The following is a 22,483-nucleotide window of genomic DNA, read 5'->3' on the forward strand; positions in this document are numbered from 1 at the left end:
GGCAAGTTTAGGACCTGGTATAAGAGAGATGCCCTAATGTGGCTACCAGGTACAAATAAAATTGGCCATTTTTATGCGCTAAACGCTCTCATTTTTTCATATTTCTAGTGCAGCAATGCAGTTCAATTTTCGTGTTTCATAATTGCATGTTTTAGCGCTGCAGTGTGCTGCCTTATTTACTTGACTATGTACGAGTTGGCGACTCTAGGTTCCGCACCTGTTCACACTTAGTCTATGTTTGGATGTGACGGTCAGGTTTTTGAAATTCACCCAACCCGAGATCATGAAAAGTGGAGACGCAACGGGTATCAGAAAATGGCGCAATTCTTTTATACTTAATAAAGATGAGTTATTTGTACTGATAAATGATTGCTTTGGGTCATTTATTTTCTGTTGGTATTTTGTTTATTCTATAAAACTCCCATATACGGTAATATTCGATTCTTGAATGCACGCATCATGTTTTTGTACAGTTTGTCAATAACATATATAGTTTCTCCCAGTCTGAGGAAAATACGATTTTCCCGTAATTCATTTCTCACCCTCTAGGTATAATAATGGCTTTTCCCTGTGTGGGATTTTTGATGTTTATAAAGGTTGACAACTAGTTGGACAAGCCCTTCTCATTCCTCATGTTTGGTCCTGTTAAAATTAAAATTCTTATACAAGCCTCCCATGGTGGCGCCGTTTCAGTGGTGTTGGCGTTTGTGTTCTTGGGGCTCTTTTGAGGCTTTTTACATCATGTGAGCCCTGTGCCCAATCAGCGCTGACGTCACTGTCCCCACCTTCGGACAAATCAAGCATCATGAGTCAGTCAGAGAGCAGCCGCGGCCCTGGCTTCCTGTTCATGTTCAATACGTCCGAAGGAAGGAACAGTGAAGCTGCCGCTGATCGGGTGCAGGACTCGTGTGATGTAACAAGCTCACATAAGCCCCGGGACAGTGAGTCTCGACACCGCTTAAGTGGAGCCGGCACGCCAGAGGAGTTTGAGTGTTTTTATTTTAATGAGGCCAAACATGAGGAATGAGTTCACTGAGAAAAAAAATTCTAAGATATAATTATATATAAAATGATCCTTTGATTAGAAGATTCACTGACAAAAGGATAAAACTAAACTTTATTAATTCCAAATGTACAAATACCCATAATTCACCTCCTGAAGGTTAGTCAGTAGGTGACTAATAGAAAAAACATGTACCCCACAGTTCAGTATATAGGATGAGGTGACGTATACACACTCACTCTCCAAGCCTTTCATGTCTATGGGTTTCATCATCCTCACCAAAGGCGACTCATCAGGAGACTATTTAATATTGAACTATATTCAAGCGAGACTAGACAAAAAAAACTAAAATCATGTATCGTGTTATCCGAAACAGTCAGAAAACCAGCCACATATTGGCAGATCCCAGACCTCAAACTATATACTTCGTAAGTTTATACGCCACTCCAGTGTCAGGAATAGATAGTATGTGTCAATACATTATATACCGCTCAGGGAGCACTTAACTTTCAGAGATAATCGCCATATTCCTACTAAATAATGGCACAGATCTTCCAGACATTATGATTGCTCACATCCCTAGTCTTTATAACGATACTGCACTCATTCCTGGACAGACCACAGCATGGCCATTAGTTAGAAGCTGCTATTGATCTTTGGAGCAGGTAAGTTTCCCTGAGTGGTACATATTGGGCCGTCTGAAAACGGAGTTTAGTCTAGGACAATTTGTCTGCACTACTAATTAACAGCTGTTACAATACCAAACTAGGGCAGTCCCTATAGAAGAAAAACACAAGAATTATACTGTATTTTCACATCCTATCTATTCCTGACACTGGAGTGGCTTATAAACTTACAAAGTATATAGTTTGAGGCCTGGGATCTGCCAATATGTGGCTGGTTTTCTGACGGTTTCGGATAACATGATACATGACTTTGGCATTTTTTTTGTCTAGACTCGCCTCAATATAGGTCAATATTAAATAGTCTCCTGATGACTCGCCTTTGGTGAGGACGATGAAAGCTGTAGAAATGAGAGGCTTGGAGAGTGAGTGTGTGTATACGTCACCTCACCCTATATACTGAACTGTGGGGTACATGTTTTTTCTATTAGTCACCTACTGACTAACCTTAAGGGGGTGAATTATGGGTATAGCTTTACATTTAGAATTAATAAAGTTTAATTTTATCCTTTTGTGAGCAAACATGAGGAATGAGAAGTGACAACCCCTTTAATAAGATTAAGTTTTGGTTAAAACTATTCCAACATTATGAACATAAAAAAGGCTTCTCCCCTATGTGAAATCTCTGGTGTTTATCAACAGTTGATTTCCAAGTAAAATATTTCCCACATTAAGAAAACGAAAAAGGGTTCTCCTCTGTGTGACTGCTCTGATGTCTATCAAGAAGCTGTTTCCATTTAAAACATTTCCCACATTCTGAACAGGAAAAAGGCTTCTCCCCTGTGTGAGTTCTCTGGTGCCTAACTAGATTCCCTTTCTTTCTAAAACATTTCCCACATTCTGAACAGGAAAAAGGCTTCTCCCCTGTGTGAATTCTACGGTGATTAACCAAATCTGCTTTCTGGTTAAAACATTTCCCACATTCTGAACAGGAAAAAGGCTTCTCCTCTGTGTGATTTCTCTGGTGGCTAACTAGATTCCCTTTTTTTCTAAAACATTTCCCACATTCTGAACAGGAAAAAGTCTTCTCCCCTGTGTGAATTCTACGGTGATTAACCAAATCTGCTTTCTGGTTAAAACATTTCCCACATTCTGAACAGGAAAAAGGCTTCTCCCCTGTGTGATTTCTCTGGTGGCTAACTAGATTCCCTTTCTGGTTAAAACATTTCCCACATTCTGAACAGGAAAAAGGCTTCTCCCCTGTGTGATTTCTCTGGTGGCTAACTAGATTCCCTTTCTTTCTAAAACATTTCCCACATTCTGAACAGGAAAAAGGCTTCTCCCCTGTGTGAATTCTACGGTGATTAACCAAATCTGCTTTCTGGTTAAAACATTTCCCACATTCTGAACAGGAAAAAGGCTTCTCCCCTGTGTGATTTCTCTGGTGGCTAACTAGATTCCCTTTCTTTCTAAAACATTTCCCACATTCTGAACAGGAAAAAGGCTTCTCCCCTGTGTGAATTCTACGGTGATTAACCAAATCTGCTTTCTGGTTAAAACATTTCCCACATTCTGAACAGGAAAAAGGCTTCTTCCCTGTGTGATTTCTCTGGTGGCTAACTAGATTCCCTTTCTGGTTAAAACATTTCCCACATTCTGAACAGGAAAAAGGCTTCTCCCCTGTGTGATTTCTCTGGTGGCTAACTAGATTCCCTTTCTTTCTAAAACATTTCCCACATTCTGAACAGGAAAAAGGCTTCTCCCCTGTGTGAATTCTACGGTGATTAACCAAATCTGCTTTCTGGTTAAAACATTTCCCACATTCTGAACAGGAAAAAGGCTTCTCCCCTGTGTGATTTCTCTGGTGGCTAACTAGATTCCGTTTCTGGTTAAAACATTTCCCACATTCTGAACAGGAAAAAGGCTTCTCCCCTGTGTGATTTCTCTGGTGGCTAACTAGATTCCCTTTCTGGTTAAAACATTTCCCACATTCTGAACAGGAAAAGGGCTTCTCCCCTGTATGAGTTCTCTGGTGAGTAACTAGACGCCCTTTCCTGTTAAAACATTTGCCACATTCTGAACAGGAAAAGGGCTTCTCCCCTGTATGAGTTCTCTGGTGAGTAACTAGCTGCCCTTTCCTGTTAAAACATTTCCCACATTCTGAACAGGAAAAAGGCTTTTCTCCTGTGTGATTTCTCTGGTGGCTAACTAGATTCCCTTTCTTTCTAAAACATTTCCCACATTCTGAACAGGAAAAAGGCTTCTCTCCTGTGTGAATTCTACAGTGAATAACCAAATCTGATTTCTGGTTAAAACATTTCCCACATTCTGAACATGAAAATGACTTCTTTGCTTTAGGAGCAGTTTGTTTTTTAATGCCTCTTTTGTGACTTTGATTTTCCTTAGTAGTCAGTAATGAATCAGAAGGTGGGACCTGTTTCATAGGATCGGATGACAGATCTTTGCTGTGAATGGATGTCGATATATCTGGAGTAACAGCAATCACTTTAGTTGTATCTTGTAGGATCTCAAGATTATCAGATTTAAAAATTGAAGATGTCAGCTGTCCCTCTGATCTCCTGGTACAGTCATCTGCCAAGACAAAAAACATTTTTTTTTTATAAAATATCCTTGAGTTTTATATTTTTGAACATTTCTACTTAAACTGTCCATAAAAATGGCAAGCTATGCAAAAAACTTTAAAGGGAACCTGTCACCCCCAAAATGAAAGGTGAGGCAAGCCCAGTCATCAGGGCTTATCTACAGCATTCTGTAATGCTGTAGATAATCTCCCGATGTTACCTGTTATGAACTGGTGATTTAGAACCACAATGGACCTGGTGGTTAAGAGCACTGAAAATGACCTGATAGTTACTAATAACATAGGACGAGCTCTGAGACGTGGGAACTCTGCTGACCGCAATCCCTAATCCTATCACACCACACTAGAGGTAGCCGTGGAGCGCTCCTGACCAGACCTAGGCGCCTCGGGCACAGCCTGAGAAACTAGCTAGCCTTGAAGATAGAAAAATAAGCCTACCTTGCCTCAGAGAAATTCCCCAAAGGAAAAGGCAGCCCCCCACATATAATGACTGTGAGTAAAGATGAAAATACAAACACAGAGATGAAATAGATTTTAGCAAAGTGAGGCCCGACTTACTGAATAGACCGAGGATAGGAAAGATAGCTTTGCGGTCAGCACAAAAACCTACAAACAACCACGCAGAGGGCGCAAAAACACCCTCCGCACCGACTAACGGTACGGAGGTGCTCCCTCTGCGTCCCAGAGCTTCCAGCAAGCAAGACAAACCAATATAGCAAGCTGGACAGAAAAAATAGCAAAACAAAAGTAACACAAGCAGAACTTAGCTTATGCAGGGAAGACAGGCCACAAGAACGATCCAGGAGAGAGCAAGACCAATACTGGAACATTGACTGGAGGCCAGGAACAAAGAACTAGGTGGAGTTAAATAGAGCAGCACCTAACGACTTAACCTCGTCACCTGAGGAAGGAAACTCAGAAGCCGCAGCCCCACTCACATCCACCAAAGGAAGCTCATGGACAGAACCAGCAGAAGTACCACTCATGACCACAGGAGGGAGCTTGACCACAGAATTCACAACAGTTACCTGAAAGATGATAAAAAGAGGTTAGATTATACTCACCCAGGGGCGGTCCCGCTGCGGTCCGGTCCGAAGGGCGTCGCTGGTCCGGTCTGGTGCCTCCTATCTTCATTCCATGACGTCCTCTTCTGGTCTTCACGGCGTGGCTGTTTAGGGCAGAGAAAACAGGGCAGAGAAAGTATGCCTGCGCCAGAGACACGGCGTGAAGACCAGAAGAGGACATCATGGAATGAAGATAGGAGGCGCCGGACCGGACCAGTGAAGCCCACCGCAGCGGGACCGCCACTGAATGAGTATAATCTAACCTCTTTTTATTATCTTTCAGGTAACATCAGGGGGCTTATCTACAGCATTACAGAATGCTGTAGATAAGCTCCTGATGACAGTGGACTTAGCTCAACTTCCATTTTGGGGGTGACGGGTTCCCTTCATCAAGACAATGACAGTCCACCTTGTTGGATGAGCCAGTAGTGCGTGGTGTTCAACTGTTTGTTCATTCTGCCTCCCAACTATCGAATAAAAAGAAACCAATCAATGTTATGTAGGCGAAAACAATACCAATTCTCATCTCACAAAAAGCCAAGTCCCCATTCAGGTCCATCATCTGTCAATGTAGAAACAGAGGTTCCCACACTATTAGTGGCTCAAAGGTTGTTGAAAAGTAACAGAGTTTCTATAAACCAATCCAGCAAAATCCGCTCTCACTTCTGAGTCTTGCAGTGTGCTCAAACAACATTTAGGATCTCTGTATTTAGTAATATTATATAGTAAGAAGAATCCACTTAATTTGCAGTGTGTCTCCTGGAGCACAATCTGGGCACTATGTGCTGGGTAATAAAATGGCAAATTGTAATTTTCACTCGCCAACATCCACTTCGTGCTAATTTCCAGAAAGTTGCTGTGGAGTCAAAATATTAATTCCTCCTACACACGTGGTCAAAATTGTTGGTACCCCTCGTTTAATGACAGAAAAACCCACAATGGTCACAGAAATAACTTGAATCTGACAAAAATAATAACAAATCAAAAATCTATGAGAATGAACAAATGAAAGTCAGACATTGCTTTTTAACCATGCTTCCATAGAATAAAAAAAAAAAAAACTCATGAAATAGGCCTGGACAGAAATGATGGTACCCTTAACTTAACTGCTTCATGACCGCCAACGATAGATAAACATCGGCGCTAGCTATAACGATGGGATTCCGGCGCACAACCCTTACTGTGACCCCCGACCCTATCGAGACCCGATTGGTTCAGGTCCTGATGACATCAGCATCACACCAGCCAATGAGACAAATCACTAAGAAAGTGTGTTGTAGCAATTAACTTTCCCGGGCGATCTGCCTCATAAAAACGCTGTTTCTCCTCAGATGTCAGTGAGAGATTAGAGGAGAAACAGTGTTAAAAGTGCTGCTGGCAACAGCTGTGTCAGTCAGCCATCTTGTTAAAAAGTAAAAAAAAACAGATAAGGCAGGTTAGGGTTAGTGCTATAGTTAGGGTTAGTGTTGGGGCTAAAGTTAGGCCTCTATCACACTTCCGTCGGTACAGGGCCGTCGCTAAGCGTCGGCCCGACATACCAACGACGTGCAAATTCGCCACAACGTGGGCAGCGGACACAGTGTTTCAACGCGTCCGCTGCCCACTGTAAAGTCCCGGGGAGGAGGGGCGGAGTTCCGGCCGCACATGCGCGGTCGGAAATGCAGGACCCGATGTGCGAAAAAACGTTCCCTTGAACTTTTTTTGCAACGATGGTCCACCATATACCGATGCATCCAGTGCACGATGTATGGAACGTGTGTCCATAGGTTGCGGTGCGTCAGTAATACAAGTCTATGTGCAAAAACGCATCCTGCGGGCAACTTTGCAGGATGCGTTTTTTGCACAGAACGACGCATAGCAACGTTCACATTCCGACGGAAATGTGAAAGAGGCCTTAGGGTTACTGTTAGGCTAAAGTTAGGGTTACCGGTAGGGTATGTGCACACATTGCAGATTTGCCTGCAGATTTTTCTGCACTGAATCTGCATCTCTTGGCAGAAAACGCAAGTGCGTTTTTGATGCGTTTTTAATTCGTTTTTGAAAGCTAAATAAAGATGTATTATAGAACAAAAAATAAAAATTGTTATGTCATTTCTTGTCCAACCTCCTCTTTTACATTTGTCCAACCCACACTCCATTATACACACAGATAGATAGGTAGATAGATAGATGATAGATAATAGACATAAATATAGAGAGATAAATAATAGATAGAAGGAATGAGATGGATAGATAGATCTATACATAGATAACAAGCATGTATATTCTTCCTACAGGTATGTTGATCCACCCAGCTCTCCTGCTCCTGCTCTGTCGGTCTATGAAGTGCATATACTACATCACCCAGCTTTGCACACAGACTCGCCCCTGCACCTAGCATTCATATGGTATGTTGATCCACCCAGCTCTCCTGCTCTGTCTATGAAATGCATGTAGTGTCATCCATCTTTCCACACAGACTTGCCTCTACTCCTATCTTCCACTTGGTATGTCTCTCAACCAACCCCAGCTTCACCCAAACACCCCTCCCTCCACCCGTGCTATTTATGACGTTGTTTACTTTGGCTTGATTGTATGCCTCTGGTCCACTCTTAATTCTCTGACCAAGATGAGCAGAGACCACTCCTCTCTGCTTCACACCTGAATGCACTTTGTGGCAGATATATTGCATAGCTCAAGTCTGCAAAGACTTTAATCTGCAGTGTGATTCCTATAAGTGTGTCCTAGAAGTGTAAAGATTACAGTAGAATTAAAATCAGAATTGAACCAGAAGGGAACTAAAGATAACTGCCCAGTCACTGTAAACAATGTTTCTGTTTGTTTTCACTCTCACCCCTATAATCCTTCACTTTCTGCTAACTCCCCTAATCCCTGCACCAAGTAAGGAACTGTTCATCTCTTCCTCAATCCTCCCCCATCCATCTCACCTCCTCCTCAGAACTGTTCCTCAACATACAATCCTCTGTCTCCAAACACAGACAGCCCCCTCATGCCCTCTCCTGCTCCCACCTGCTAACACTTTCTCTGCTCCTTCTCACTGCTGGTGATATCTCTCCAAATCCTGGTCCTCCTCACCATATTCCCACAGTCATTTTTACCCCCTATCCACGCTATATCACAAACTTCCGTAACCTCTCTAACCTTATACCCATTCACCCAGCCCCCGCTTCCCCAGTCCCACTAACAGGAGCTCTGTGGAACGCTCGCCATCACCGAAACCTGGCTCACCCCTTCTGACACAGCCTCGCCTGCTGCACTTTCATATGGTGGCTTCCACCTTTCTCACACACCCAGCCCCAGCAGCAAACATGGGCGAGGAGTTGGTTTTCTCCTGTCAGATAACTGCTCCTTCACCCCAATGCCACTGCCACCCTCTGTTACCCTGCCTTCCTTTGAGGTGCACTCTGTGCGCATCTACTCCCCCTCCAACTGGCTGTCACTTACCACCCCCAAGGCCAGCCACCACCTTCTTTGACCACTTAATCACCTGACTACTTCATTTCCTTTCCACGGACATCCCCACTATCATCATGGGCGACTTCAACATCCCCATTGACACTTCCCTCTCAGCTGCCACTAAACTTCTATCTCTCACTTCCTCCTTCGGCCTCAATCAATGGTCTTCTGCAGCCACCCACAAAGACGGTCACACACTGGACCTCATCTTCCTCCGCCTCTACTCCCTATCTAACCTCTCTAACTCACCTCTTCCTCTTTCTGACCACAACCTTCTCACATTCTCTTCCCTCTCCACTCCATGTCTACAATCCCCACCCCGCAAACTTTCACACCCTCGCAGAAATCTTAAACACCTTGACCTACACTCATTCTCTGAATCCCTCCTCCCTCTCACAGACATAAGTTCCCTACACAATGCGGATGACGCTGCCACTCTATAGAACACCACAATAGCTATAGGAATCTTTGGAATCTGCTGCCCCACTTACACATAACAAAGCTCGCAAAATCGACAGACAGCCCTGGCACACCAACCTGACCAAAGAACTGAGGCGAGCTTCCACGGCTGCTGAGCGGAGATGGAAAAGATCCCGCTCCAACAAGCACTTCATTGCATTCAAACAGTCCCTCACTACTTTCAAGACCACACTCGCCACAGCTAAACAAACCTACTTCTCATCTCTCATATCCTCCCTGTCTCACAACCCTAAACAGTTATTCAACACCTTCAATTCTCTCTTCCGTCCCCCAACACATCCTCCCTCCCACCTGTGCACTTGACCCCATCCCATCCCACTTCATCCCAAACCTTGCCTCAGTCTTCATCCCAACCCTAACCCATCTCTTCAACCTATCACTAGTGTTGAGCGATACCTTCCGGTATTCAAAAGTATCGGTATCGGATTGGATCAGCCGATATCCAAAAAATATCGGATATCGCAGATACCGATACCCGATACCAATGCAAGTCAATGGGACACAAATATCGGAACGTAAATAAGCCCTTTCTGTCCTTCTATATTCTGTGGTGGAGGGGGGAAGAGTGTGGGCGGTGCGTGGGCGGACACTGAGTGTCTGTATCTGCGGGCGGGGTCTGTGCGGGCCTGCCAGTGATCTGTACGTGCCTTCTGGGGCTGTATGCAGCGTGCCGGGGCTGCCCGGGCTCTATGCGGCGTGGGGGGGAGGGCTCTGTGCGGCGGTGTCTCTGTGCGGGGTCTCTGCGGCGTGCCGGGTGTCTGCGGCATGCGGGGGGTGTCTTTTTCAACGCATCCGCTGCCCATTCTGAAGTAGGGGGAGGAGGGGGCGGAGTTTCTGCTGCGCATGCGCGGTAGAAAATGGCGGACGCGATAGACAAAAAAACGTTCACTTTAACGTTTTTTCGTGCCAATGGTCCGCCAAAACACGATTGAACCATTGCACGACGGACGCGATGTGTGGCCATCTGTCGCTAATGCTAAAAAAAGTCTATGGGAAAAAACGCATCCTGCGAGCACATTTGCAGGATCCGTTTTTTTCCGCCAGATCCGTTTTTTCCACCGGATCCGTATTTTTCCGCCAGATCTGTTTTCTTCTCATAGAGTTGTACTAGCGCCGGATTGCGCCTGATGGCCACACGTTTCATCCGTTTTTTGCAGGATCCGTCAAAAAAGCTGTTTCCGCCGGACGGAAAACACATACAGAGGAACGTTTTTTCTGTCTGGCGAAAAAACGCACAGCGACGGATCCAGCAAAAAACGGATGAAACAGATGTGAAATGATGAATCCGGCCTCCGAATCCGTTTTTTCATGTATGTTTCCATTCAAATCATGAACATTTTCTGTTTATAATTTCCAAAAAATGCATCAAAACCGGTCAAAAAAACGGAAGAAAAGCCGCATCAAAAACCGCATCAAAAACAGCATCTAAAACCGCATAAAAACTGCACCAAAAACCAGCATCAAAACCTGCATCAAAAACTACATGTCATGTTTTGGCGAACCGTCAGCACGAAAAAACCTTCAAGTCAACGTTTTTTTTGTCCGTAGCGTCCGCCATTGTCTACCGCGCATGCGCAGCAGAAACTCCGCCCCCTCCTTCCCGCACTTCAGAATGGGCAGCGGATGCGTTGAAAAAACTGCATCCACTGCCCACGTCGGGCACAAATTTCACAACGTGCGTCGGTATGTTGGCCCAACGCATAGCGACGGACCCGTACCGACGCAAGTGTGAAAGAGGCCTTTATGAGCGTTGAATTAACCCCTTCATGACCCAGCCTATTTTGACCTTAAAGACCTTGCCGTTTTTTGCAATTCTGACCAGTGTCCCTTTATGAGGTAATAACTCAGGAACGCTTCAATGGATCCTAGCGGTTCTGAGAATGTTTTTTCGTGACATATTGGGCTTCATGTTAGTGGTAAATTTAGGTCAATAAATTCTGTGTTTATTTGTGATAAAAACGGAAATTTGGCGAAAATTTTGAAAATTTCGCAATTTTCACATTTTGAATTTTTATTCTGTTAAACCAGAGAGTTATGTGACACAAAATAGTTAATAAATAACATTTCCCACACGTCTACTTTACATCAGCACAATTTTGGAAACAAAATTTTTTTTTGCTAGGAAGTTATAAGGGTTAAAATTTGACCAGCGATTTCTCATTTTTACAACAAAATTTACAAAACCATTTTTTTTAGGGACCACCTCACATTTGAAGTCAGTTTGAGGGGTCTATATGGCTGAAAATACCCCAAAGTGACACCATTCTAAAAACTGCACCCCTCAAGGTGCACAAAACCACATTCAAGAAGTTTATTAACCCTTCAGGTGCTTCACAGCAGCAGAAGCAACATGGAAGGAAAAAATGAACATTTAACTTTTTAGTCACAAAAATGAGTTTTCAGCAACAATTTTTTTATTTTCCCAATGGTAAAAGGAGAAACTGAACAACGAAAGTTGTTGTCCAATTTGTCCCGAGTACGCTGATACCTCATATGTGGGGGTAAACCACTGTTTGGGCGCACGGCAGGGCTTGGAAGGGAAGGAGCGCCATTTGACTTTTTGAATGAAAAATTGGCTGCACTCTTTAGCGGACACCATGTCAAGTTTGGAGAGCCCCGTGTGCCTAAAAATTGGAGCTCCCCCACAAGTGACCCCATTTTGGAAACTAGACGCCCCAAGGAACTTATCTAGATGCATAGTGAGCCCTTTAAACCCCCAGGTGCTTCACAAATTGATCCGTAAAAATGAAAAAGTACTTTTTTTTTCACAAAAAAATTCTTTTAGCCTCAATTTTTTCATTTTCACATGGACAACAGGATAAAATGGATCCTAAAATTTGTTGGGCAATTTCTCCTGAGTACACCGATACCTCACATGTGGGGTAAACCACTGTTTGGGCACATGGTAAGGCTCGGAAGGGAAGGAGCGCCATTTGACTTTTTGAATGAAAAATTATCTCCATCGTTAGCGGACACCATGTCGCGTTTGGAGAGACCCTGTGTGCCTAAACATTGGAGCTCCCCCACAAGTGACCCCATTTTGGAAACTGGACCCCCCCAAGGAACTTATCTAGATGCCTAGTGAGCACTTTAAACCCTCAGGTGCTTTACAAATTGATACGTAAAAATGAAAAAGTACTTTTTTTTTCACAAAAAATTTCTTTTCGCCTCAATTTTTTCATTTTCACATGGGCAATAGGATAAAATGGATCCTAAAATTTGTTGAGCAATTTCTCTCGAGTACGCCGATACCTCATATGTGGGGGTAAACCACTGTTTGGGCACACGGCAGGGCTCGGAAGGGAAGGCGCGCCTTTTGACTTTTTGAATGGAAAATTAGCTCCAATTGTTAGCGGACACCATGTCGCGTTTGGAGAGCCCCTGTGTGCCTATGCATTGGAGCGCCCCCACACGTGACCCCATTTTGGAAACTAGACCCCCCCAAGGAACTTATCTAGATGCATACTGAGCACTTTAAACCCCCAGGTGCTTCACAGAAGTTTATAATGCAGAGCCATGAAAATAAAAAATAATTTTTCTTTTCTCAAAAATGATTTTTTAGCCTGGAATTTCCTATTTTGCCAATGGTAATAGGAGAAATTGGACCACAAATGTTGTTGTCCAGTTTGTCCTGAGTACGCAGATACCCCATATGTGGGGGTAAACCACTGTTTGGGCGCACGGCAGGGCTCAGAAGGGAAGGCACGCCATTTGGCTTTTTAAATGGAAAATTAGCTCCAATCATTAGCGGACACCATGTCCATGTCGCGTTTGGAGAGCCCCTGTGTGCCTAAACATTGGAGATCCCCCACAAGTGACCCCATTTTGGAAACTAGACCCCCAAAGGAACTAATCTAGATGTGTGGTGAGCACTTTGAACCCTCAAGTGCTTCACAGAAGTTTATAACGCAGAGCCATGAAAATTTAAAAAAAAACTCTTTTCTCAAAAATGATTTTTTAGCCCGCAATTTTTTATTTTCCCAAGGGTAACAGGAGAAATTTGACCCCAAAAGTTGTTGCCAGTTTCTCCTGAGTACGCTCATACCCCATGTGTGGGGGTAAACCACTGTTTGGGCATACGTCGGGGCTCAGAAGGGAAGTAGTGACTTTTGAAATGCAGACTTTGATGGAATGGTCTGCGGGCGTCACGTTGCATTTGCAGAGCCCCTGGTGTGCCTAAACAGTAGAAACCCCCCACAATTGACCCCATTTTGGAAACTAGACCCCCAAAGGAACTTATCTAGATATGTAGTGAGCACATTCAACCCCCAAGTGCTTTACAGAAGTTTATAACGCAGAGCCGTGAAAATAATAAATACGTTTTCTTTCCTCAAAAATAATTTTTAGCCCAGAATTTTTTATTTTCCCAAGGGTTACAGGAGAAATTGGACCCCAAAAGTTGTTGTCCAGTTTCTCCTGAGTACGCTGATACCCCATGTGTGGGGGTAAACCACTGTTTGCGCACACGTCGGGGCTCAGAAGGGAAGTAGTGACTTTTGAAATGCAGACTTTGATGGAATGGTCTGCGGGCGTCACGTTGCGTTTGCAGAGCCCCTGGTGTGCCTAAACAGTAGAAACCCCCCCACAAGTGACCCCATTTTGGAAACTAGACCCCCCAAGGAACTTATCTAGATATGTGGTGAGCACTTTGAACCCCCAAGTGCTTCACAGACGTTTACAACGCAGAGCCGTGAAAATAAAAAATCATTTTTTTTCCTCAAAAATGATGTTTTAGCAAGCAATTTTTTATTTTCTCAAGGGTAACAGGAGAAATTGGACCCCAGTAATTGTTGCGCAGTTTGTCCTGAGTATGCTGGTACCCCATATGTGGGGGTAAACCACTGTTTGGGCACACGTCGGGGCTCGGAAGTGAGGGAGCACCATTTGACTTTTTGAATACAAGATTGGCTGGAATCAATGGTGGCGCCATGTTGCGTTTGGAGACCCCCTGATGTGCCTAAACAGTGGAAACCCCTCAATTCTACCTCCAACACCCCCCTAACCCTTATCCCAACTGTAGCCGTAACCCTAATCACAACCCTAACCCCAACACACCCCTAACCACAACCCTAACCCCAACACACCCCTAACCCTAACCACAACCCTCATTCCAACCCAACCCTAAGGCTATGTGCCAACGTTGCGGATTCGTATGAGATTTTTCAGCACCATTTTTGAAAAATCCGCGGGTAAAAGGCACTGCGTTTTACCTGCGGATTTACCGCGGATTGCCAGTGTTTTTTGTGCGGATTTCACCTGTGGATTCCTATTGAGGAACAGGTGTAAAACGCTGCGGAATCCGCACAAAGAATTGACATGCTGCGGAAAATACAACGCAGCGTTTCCGCGCGGTATTTTCCGCACCATGGGCACAGCGGATTTTGTTTTCCATATGTTTACATGGTACTGTAAACCTGATGGAACACTGCTGCGGATCCGCAGCCAAATCCGCACCGTGTGCACATAGCCTAATTCTAAAGGTATGTGCACACGCTGCGGAAAACGCTGCGGATTCGCAGCAGTTTCCCATGAGTTTACAGTTCAATGTAAACCTATGGGAAACAAAAATCGCTGTACACATGCTGCAGAAAAACTGAACGGAAACGCAGCGGTTTACATTCCGCAGCATGTCACTTCTTTCTGCGGATTCCGCAGCGGTTTTACAACTGCTCCAATAGAAAATCTCAGTTGTAAAACCGCAGTGAAATGCGCAGAAAAACCATGGTAAATCCACAGTGGTTTAGCCCTGCGGATTTATCAAATCCTCTGCGGAAAAATCCGCAAAAGACCAGAATACGTGTGCACATCCCGAGCCCTACCCCTAACCCTACCCCTAACCCTACCCCTAGTTCTTACCCCAACATTAGTGGAAAAAAAAAAATCTTTATTTTTTTTTATTGTCCCTACCTATGGGGGTGACAAAGGAGGGGGGGTCCATTTACTATTTTTTTTATTTTGATCACTGAGATAGGTTATATCTCAGTGATCAAAACTCACTTTGGAACGAATCTGCCAACCGGCAGATTCGGCGGGCGCACTGCACATGCGCCCGCCATTTTGGAAGATGGCGGCGCCCAGGAAAGAAGACGGATGGACCCCGGGAGGCCAGGTAAGTATAAGGGGGGGGGGAGATCAGGGCACGGGGGGGGCGTCGGAGCACGGGGGGGTGGATCGGAGCATGGGGGGGGATCGGAACACGGGGGGGTGGATTGGAGCACGGGGTGGGGGATCGCTGTGCGGGGGGGTGGATCGGAGCACGGGGGGATCGCTGTGCGGGGGGGGTTCGCTGTGCGGGGGGGGATCGGAGTGCGGTGGGGTTGGATTGGAGCACGGGGGGAGCGGACAGGAGGACGGGGGAGCGGAGCACAGGACGGAGGGGAGCGGACCACAGATCGGAGGGCTGGGGGGGCGATCGGTGGGGTGGGGGCACATAAGTGTTTCCAGCCATGGCCGATGATATTGCAGCATCGGCCATGGCTGGATTGTAATATTTCACCAGTTTTTTAGGTGAAATATTACAAATCGCTCTGATTGGCAGTTTCACTTTCAACAGCCAATCAGAGCGATCGTAGCCATGGGGGGTGAAGCCACCCCCCTGGGCTAAACTACCACTCCCCCTGTCCCTGCAGATCGGGTGAAATGGGCGTTAACCCTTTCACCGGATCTGCAGGGACGCGATCTTTCCATGACGCATATGCTGCGTCATGGGTCGGAATGGCACCGACTTTCATGACGCAGCGTATGCGTCAAAGGTCGGGAAGGGGTTAAAAAACCCACAAAAAAAGGAAAAAAAATGGTGTGGGCTCCCGCGCAATTTTCTGCGCCAGAGGGGGAAAGCCGACAGCCGGGGGCCAATATTTGTAGCCTGCGAAGAATATCAGCCCGCAGCTGTCTGCGTAGCCTTTACTGGCTATTAAAATAGGGGGACCCCCCAAAAAAATGACGTGGGGTCCCCCTATATTTTATAGCCAGAAAGGCTACGCAGATAGCTGCGGGCTGATATTCGTAGCTTAGAGAGGGGCGATGGATATTGGCCCTCCCCCCCCGGCTACAAATACCAGTCCACATCTGTATGATGCGCCAATTCCAGCACTTAGCCACTCTCTTCCCACTCCCGTGTAGCGGTGGTATATGGGGTTATAAGGGGTTAATGTCACCTTGCTATTGTAAGGGGACATTAAGCCGGGTTAATAACGGAGAGGCTTCAATAAAACACGCACACATTAGGAAAAAAGTATTTTAATATTCTTCAATTCACCATACTTACCATACTTCAGCGCCTGCAAAAAACGTAAAATAATAAACCGCATACTACCTGTCCGCCGTAGTCCAATTAATAACGAGTGTCCCACGACGATCTTCCCTATAGAACAGTGACATCGGGTGATGTCACTGCTCTATAGGACCCTCAGTGACACACTGACAGGAGACAATGGCTCCTGCAGTGCATCACTGAGGTTACCTGAGTTCAAAGTCTCACTTTATGGCAATTGCTGCCTGGGAAAATTTCTCATAAAGTAATGACATAAAGTGAGACTAGGGACTTTTTTTTTACAGCAGCGGAGGAATACAGTGGTGGAAGGATACCTTCCTCCCGTCATTGTGTATCTGGGTCCCCTGGAGAGCGGTTGCAACAGCTGTTGCTGCCGTTCTCCACGGGAGATCGTCATGGGACACTCGTGGATTTCTGCGGACAGGGAGTATATTGGTTGTTTGTTTTTTTCATATTTTTTACAGATGACACTGGCTTCGGGGATCAAAATGACAAGTAATGGTGAGTATGTAATCTATGTTTAATGTACTGTATGTCTATATGTATGTCATGTATGTAATGTATGTTTAATGTACTGTATGTCTATATCTATGTATTGTATGTAATGTATGAATGTACTGTATGTAGTATGTATGTATGTATATATGTATGTATGCAGTATGTATGTAGTATGTATGTAGTATGTATGTATGTATGTACGTACGTACGCAGTATGTATGTAGCATGTATGCATGTAGCATGTATGCATGTAGCATGTATGCATGTAGCATGTATGTATGTATGTAGCATGTATGTATGTAGCATGTATGTATGTAGCATGTATGTATGGAGTATTTTTTTTTTTCATTCAACACATTAGCCGGATGATGGGACTACTACTGTCCCATCATTGGCTAATGTATCAATCACTGTGAGTGTAGCAGGCATCATCCGATGGGACTTGCAGTCCCATCGGACGATGCCCACACTGAGACACCCCGCACAGAGACCCCGCACACCGCAGAGACCCCGCACGCCGCAGACACCCCGCACGCCACAGAGATGCCGCACAGAGACCCCCCGCACGCCACAGACACCCCGCACGCCGCACAGAGACTCGCTGCACAGAGACCCGCCGCACAGAGGCACTCGCACGCCGCATAGAGCCCCGGCACACACGCAGAGAGCCCCACAGTCACGCACAGACACCGCCTGCAAACGCGCACGCGCAGTCTCCGCCCACGCACCACCTACACTCCATTATGGTGCATAATTTCACTATAGGAACTTCCGATTCCGATTTCCAATATCGCAAAAATATCAGAACTCGGTATTGGAATTCCGATACAGCGAATATCGGCCGATACCCGATATTTGCAGTATCGGAATGCTCAACACTACCTATCACTAACAACTGGTGTTTTCCCCTCAAGTTTTAAACATGCCTCAATCACACCTATCCTCAAAAAGCCCTCTCTTGACCCATCCTCTGTATCTAGCCATCGCCCTATATCACTTCTCCCCTATGCCTCCAAACTACTGGAACAACACGTCTACCTTCAACTGTCCTCCCATCTGTCTTCTTGCTCACTCTTCGACCGCTTACAATCTGGCTTCCGGTCACACCACTCCACTGAAACTGCCCTAAGGTCACCAATGACCTCTTAACCGCCAAGAGCAAGCGACACTACTCTGTCCTCCTCCTCCTCGACCTGTCCTCTGCCTTTGACACAGTGGGCCATTCCCTATTATTACAGACCCTCTCATCCCTGGGCATCACAGACTTGGCCCTATCCTGGATCTCATCATACCTAACAGATCGGACATTCAGCGTCTCCCACTCATACACCACCTCCTCACCTCGCCCCCTATCTGTCGGAGTCCCACAAGGTTCAGTCCTTGGGCCCCTGCTCTTCTCCACTTACACCTTTGGCCTGGGACAGCTCATAGAATCTCATGGCTTTCAGTATCATCTCTATGCCGATGACACACAGATCTTCATCTCTGGACCAGATATCACCTACCTACTAACCAGAATCCCTCAATGTCTGTCCACTATTTCATCCTTCTTCTCCGCTAGATTTCTGAAACTTAATATGGACAAGACAGAATTCATCATCTTTCCCCATGTCACGCGACCACCCCCCCAACGAACCTATCCATTACAGTAAACGGCTGCCCACTGTCCCCAGTCCCACAAGCTCGCTGCCTCGGGGAATAATCCTTGATGCTGATCTCTCCTTCAAACCACATATCCAAGCCCTTTCCACTTCCTGCCAACTTGAACTCAAAAATATTTCACGGATCCGTACATTCCTCAACCAAGAATCTGCAAAAACCCTAGTGCATGCCCTCATCATCTCTCGCCTTGACTACTGCAACCTCCTGCTTTGTGGCCTCCCCTCTAACACCCTTGCACCCCTCCAATCTATTCTAAACTCCGCTGCCCGACCAATCCACCTGTCCCCCCGCTATTCCCCGGCCTCTCCCCTCTGTCAATCCCTTCACTGGCTCCCCATTGCCCAGAGACTCCACTACAAAACCCTAACCATGACATACAAAGCCATCCACAATCTGTCTCCTCCATACATCTGCGACCTAGTCTCCCGGTACTTTCCTGCACGCAACCTCCGATCCTCACAAGATCTCCTTCTCTACTCCCCTCTTATCTCCTCTTCCCACAATCGTATATAAGATTTCTCTCGCGTATTACCCCTACTCGGGAACTCTCTACCACAACATATCAGACTCTCGCCTACCATCGAAACCTTCAAAAAGAACCTGAAGACCCACCTCTTCCGACAAGCCTACAACCTGCAGTAACCACCGATCCACCAAACTGCTGCACGACCAGCTCTATCCTCACCTACTGTATCCTCACCCATCCCTTGTAGATTGTGAGCCCTCGTGGGCAGGGTCCTCTCTACTCCTGTATTCTCACCCATCCCTTGTAGATTGTGAGCCCTCACGGGCAGGGTCCTCTCTCCTCCTGTACCAGTTATGACTTGTATTGTTTAAGATTATTGTACTTGTTTTATTATGTATACCCTCCTTACATGTAAAGCGCCATGGAATAAATGGCGCTATAACAATAAATAATAATAATAACATCTACTGAAATGCTCAAACTGAACAGTCTCCATCAGTAATAAATGAGCAGCTAGTGGTGAAACCTCTCTGGGGTAATTAGAGCACGGGGCTCCGTGACTTCACAATCTAAACTATCGGAAGCTCCAATATTTTCTGTCAGATGAGTTTCAAGAAGAAATATTACACATTTAAAGAGAACTGTGTATAATAGTGCAGAGCGGAGATGTCTTAAAAGGAACCTGTCAGCAGGATTGTCCTCAGTGACTACAGACACTGTCAGGTCAGTGCCGTTATACTGATTACACCGATACCTGGTGATGAAATCCGTCTTGTGGTTGTTGTTTAATCTGTATTTGTAGTTTTCAGTTAATGAGATTCTCGTGCTCTGGGGCGTGGCTTTATGTGGTGCTCCGGGGTGGGTCTGTGGACTGGGCTTTATATGGTGCTCTGGGGAGGGGCTGTGGGTGGCCTGTGGGGGGGCTTTATGTGGTGCCCTGGGGTGGGGCTTTATGTGGCGCTCTGGGGCGTGGCTGTGGGCGGGGCTTTATATGCTGCTCTGATTACATATTCATCTGTATTCGCTTACGACAGGCTTATTGTGGCTATTGGGAGGCTTAGAAAAAATAAATTACATCCCGCAAAATGTCACCGGTGATGGCGATTGCTGCGCAGAAGTAACTAAGAGATAGATGCTACTGGACAGGCACCACTGGTGACATTTTGCTAGATTTTATTTTTTTTTCTAAGCCTCCCAATAGCCACAATATTATAGGCATTATCAACAATAATATCAACACTATTATATGCATTATGTAAAAATGGGGGCAGGTCAGTGAGGGATCAGCAACCTCTCATAAGCCAATACAGATGAATATGTAATCAGAGCACCACATAAAGCCCCGCATACAACTATGCCCCAGAGCACCACAAAGCCCCGCCCAAAGCCACGACCCAGAGCACCACAAAGCCCTGCCCACGACCCAGAATAACCACATAAAGCCCCACCCACAGGCAACTCACAGCCCCGCCCACAGCCACGACCCAGAGCAAGATAATCTCGTTAATAGAAAACTACAAATACAGATTACAGAACAGTAAACCAGAGTTGCATTCATTTATGGTGGACCATTGGAGCTACTATGAATCCTGACCAGAAGATTACAGAAAATAATATTGCTCCCCATTTCAGGAGAGATTGTGCAGTAATCTGAATTTCTTAGGATCAAAAACAATGTAATTTATGAGGTGGAGTGAATCCATGAAACCAGGGCTGGAGCCAACACATCTCCTGCAGGCGGGAATAAATGTATATTACAGCCATCAGCCACGCACAGCTCAGAGATATATCATGGCACCGGTGTGATGGGTTTATGTAGATTATTACAATCCTCCTGGAAGTTTGGCCAGAAAGACTGTATGAGAGCAAACACCGTGTGCACTGCTATAATCTGGTGCAGAGACTAGGTACCCAAACCGTATAGTAAAATATGAAAAAGTCTCGCACTCAACTTAAGTATTTATATCCGTAGATTTATTAGAGGTAGCACTAGAAACGTTTCAGTCCAACCGGACTTTCATCAGTCACTACATAATCCAAGAAACAAAAAAATATATACAATGTGGTATATACAAAAACAAAAACATATACAAAACAAAAGTATATACAGGATTTCACAAAATTTACTTACAGCCAAAATTATAGAATTTGTATCATAATGCTGGTGCCGCAGTGAGATCACACATAATATCCTTGCTTGATGTGTCATGTGGAATATATATATCATAGGTGTAAGTTTAACACACATACCGTGCTGTGCCAACTAGTGTGTGGCAACAGGTCCTATATTTGCACGCCGACAATACGTGGTGCCTAGGGTGGCATAGGAAGGAAGTCAGGATTTTTAACCATACGAGAAAGTCTGTAATAGGTCTGATGAGAGGAAGGTAGTACTTACAGGTAGAAATCGCCTGATACAGGAGTAGGGTAGTAGATGAGAGGAATATGCATAGACTGTGGAGTAATTATAAGAAAAGGAGGGGAGGGAAGTGGGAGAGGGTAGGTATAAATAAGGATAAAAATAAATATGTACCTATATCGACGAACCCCTATGTCCATATGCCCCCTAATATATATATATATATATATATATATATATATATATATATATATAAAAAGAACTATACCTCTTAGGCGTGTTTGTAAGGCTTGAGGTAGTGACCTCTGATTGCCAATAGTGGGACAGGGGCTGCAGAAAAATGGAGAGTAAAAACTAAAGATAACGACCAGTATATGTCAGCGCACAGAATCGGATGCCTATATGTCCGGTCTGCAGACGGGTAATCTACTACCTGTAGGGAAGCCGCTTTGCTGTATGGGAGATCCTCTCAGACACGGAGTCCACCGCTCGTCTGAAGAGAGGGTCCCTGCGGCGTGCTTATATCTCCGGAGTCTGTGCTGCGGTGAATGATCGCGACCGGAAGTAACGTAACCGCATACGGCCGTACCGGATGTGCATGGCCGTGCGGGTCACAATGGACTGATGCGTTCCATAGTGATAGCGCTAAGCTCCAAACAGCACAAACTATAATGTAGTGCATCTAGCCTACATTGTAATGCAGTGTAGGGTAGTGGGTCAAGGAGTGGGTGTATTTAAAGGGACTCTGTCACCTGAATTTGGCGGGACTGGTTTTGGGTCATATGGGCGGAGTTTTCGGGTGTTTGATTCACCCCTTCCTTACCCGCTGGCTGCATGCTGGCTGCAATATTGGATTGAAGTTCATTCTCTGTCCTCCATAGTACACGCCTGTGCAAAGCAATCTTGCCTTGTGCAGGCGTATACTATGGAGGACAGAGAATGAACGTCAATCCAATATTGCAGCCAGCATGCAGCCAGCGGGTAAGGAAAGGGTGAA

At 45.4% G+C, this 22,483-nt stretch overlaps 1 protein-coding gene across 1 annotated transcript in view; it reads right to left on the minus strand.

Annotated features, from left to right (window-relative positions):
* Nucleotides 1–2,144: 2,144 nt before the first annotated feature.
* LOC138667358 (oocyte zinc finger protein XlCOF7.1-like) overlaps nt 2,145–22,483 on the minus strand; it is a 43,182-nt gene continuing 22,843 nt past the window's right edge. The window contains exon 3 of the mRNA XM_069755585.1: nt 2,145–4,218. Coding sequence (XP_069611686.1) covers nt 2,357–4,069 — 1,713 coding nt within the window. The 5' untranslated portion in view covers nt 4,070–4,218 and the 3' untranslated portion in view covers nt 2,145–2,356. The remainder of the gene's footprint in view (nt 4,219–22,483) is intronic.

This window comes from Ranitomeya imitator, chromosome 2, assembly GCF_032444005.1.
Source record: "Ranitomeya imitator isolate aRanImi1 chromosome 2, aRanImi1.pri, whole genome shotgun sequence".
In the NCBI taxonomy this organism is placed as follows: Eukaryota; Metazoa; Chordata; class Amphibia; order Anura; family Dendrobatidae; genus Ranitomeya; species Ranitomeya imitator.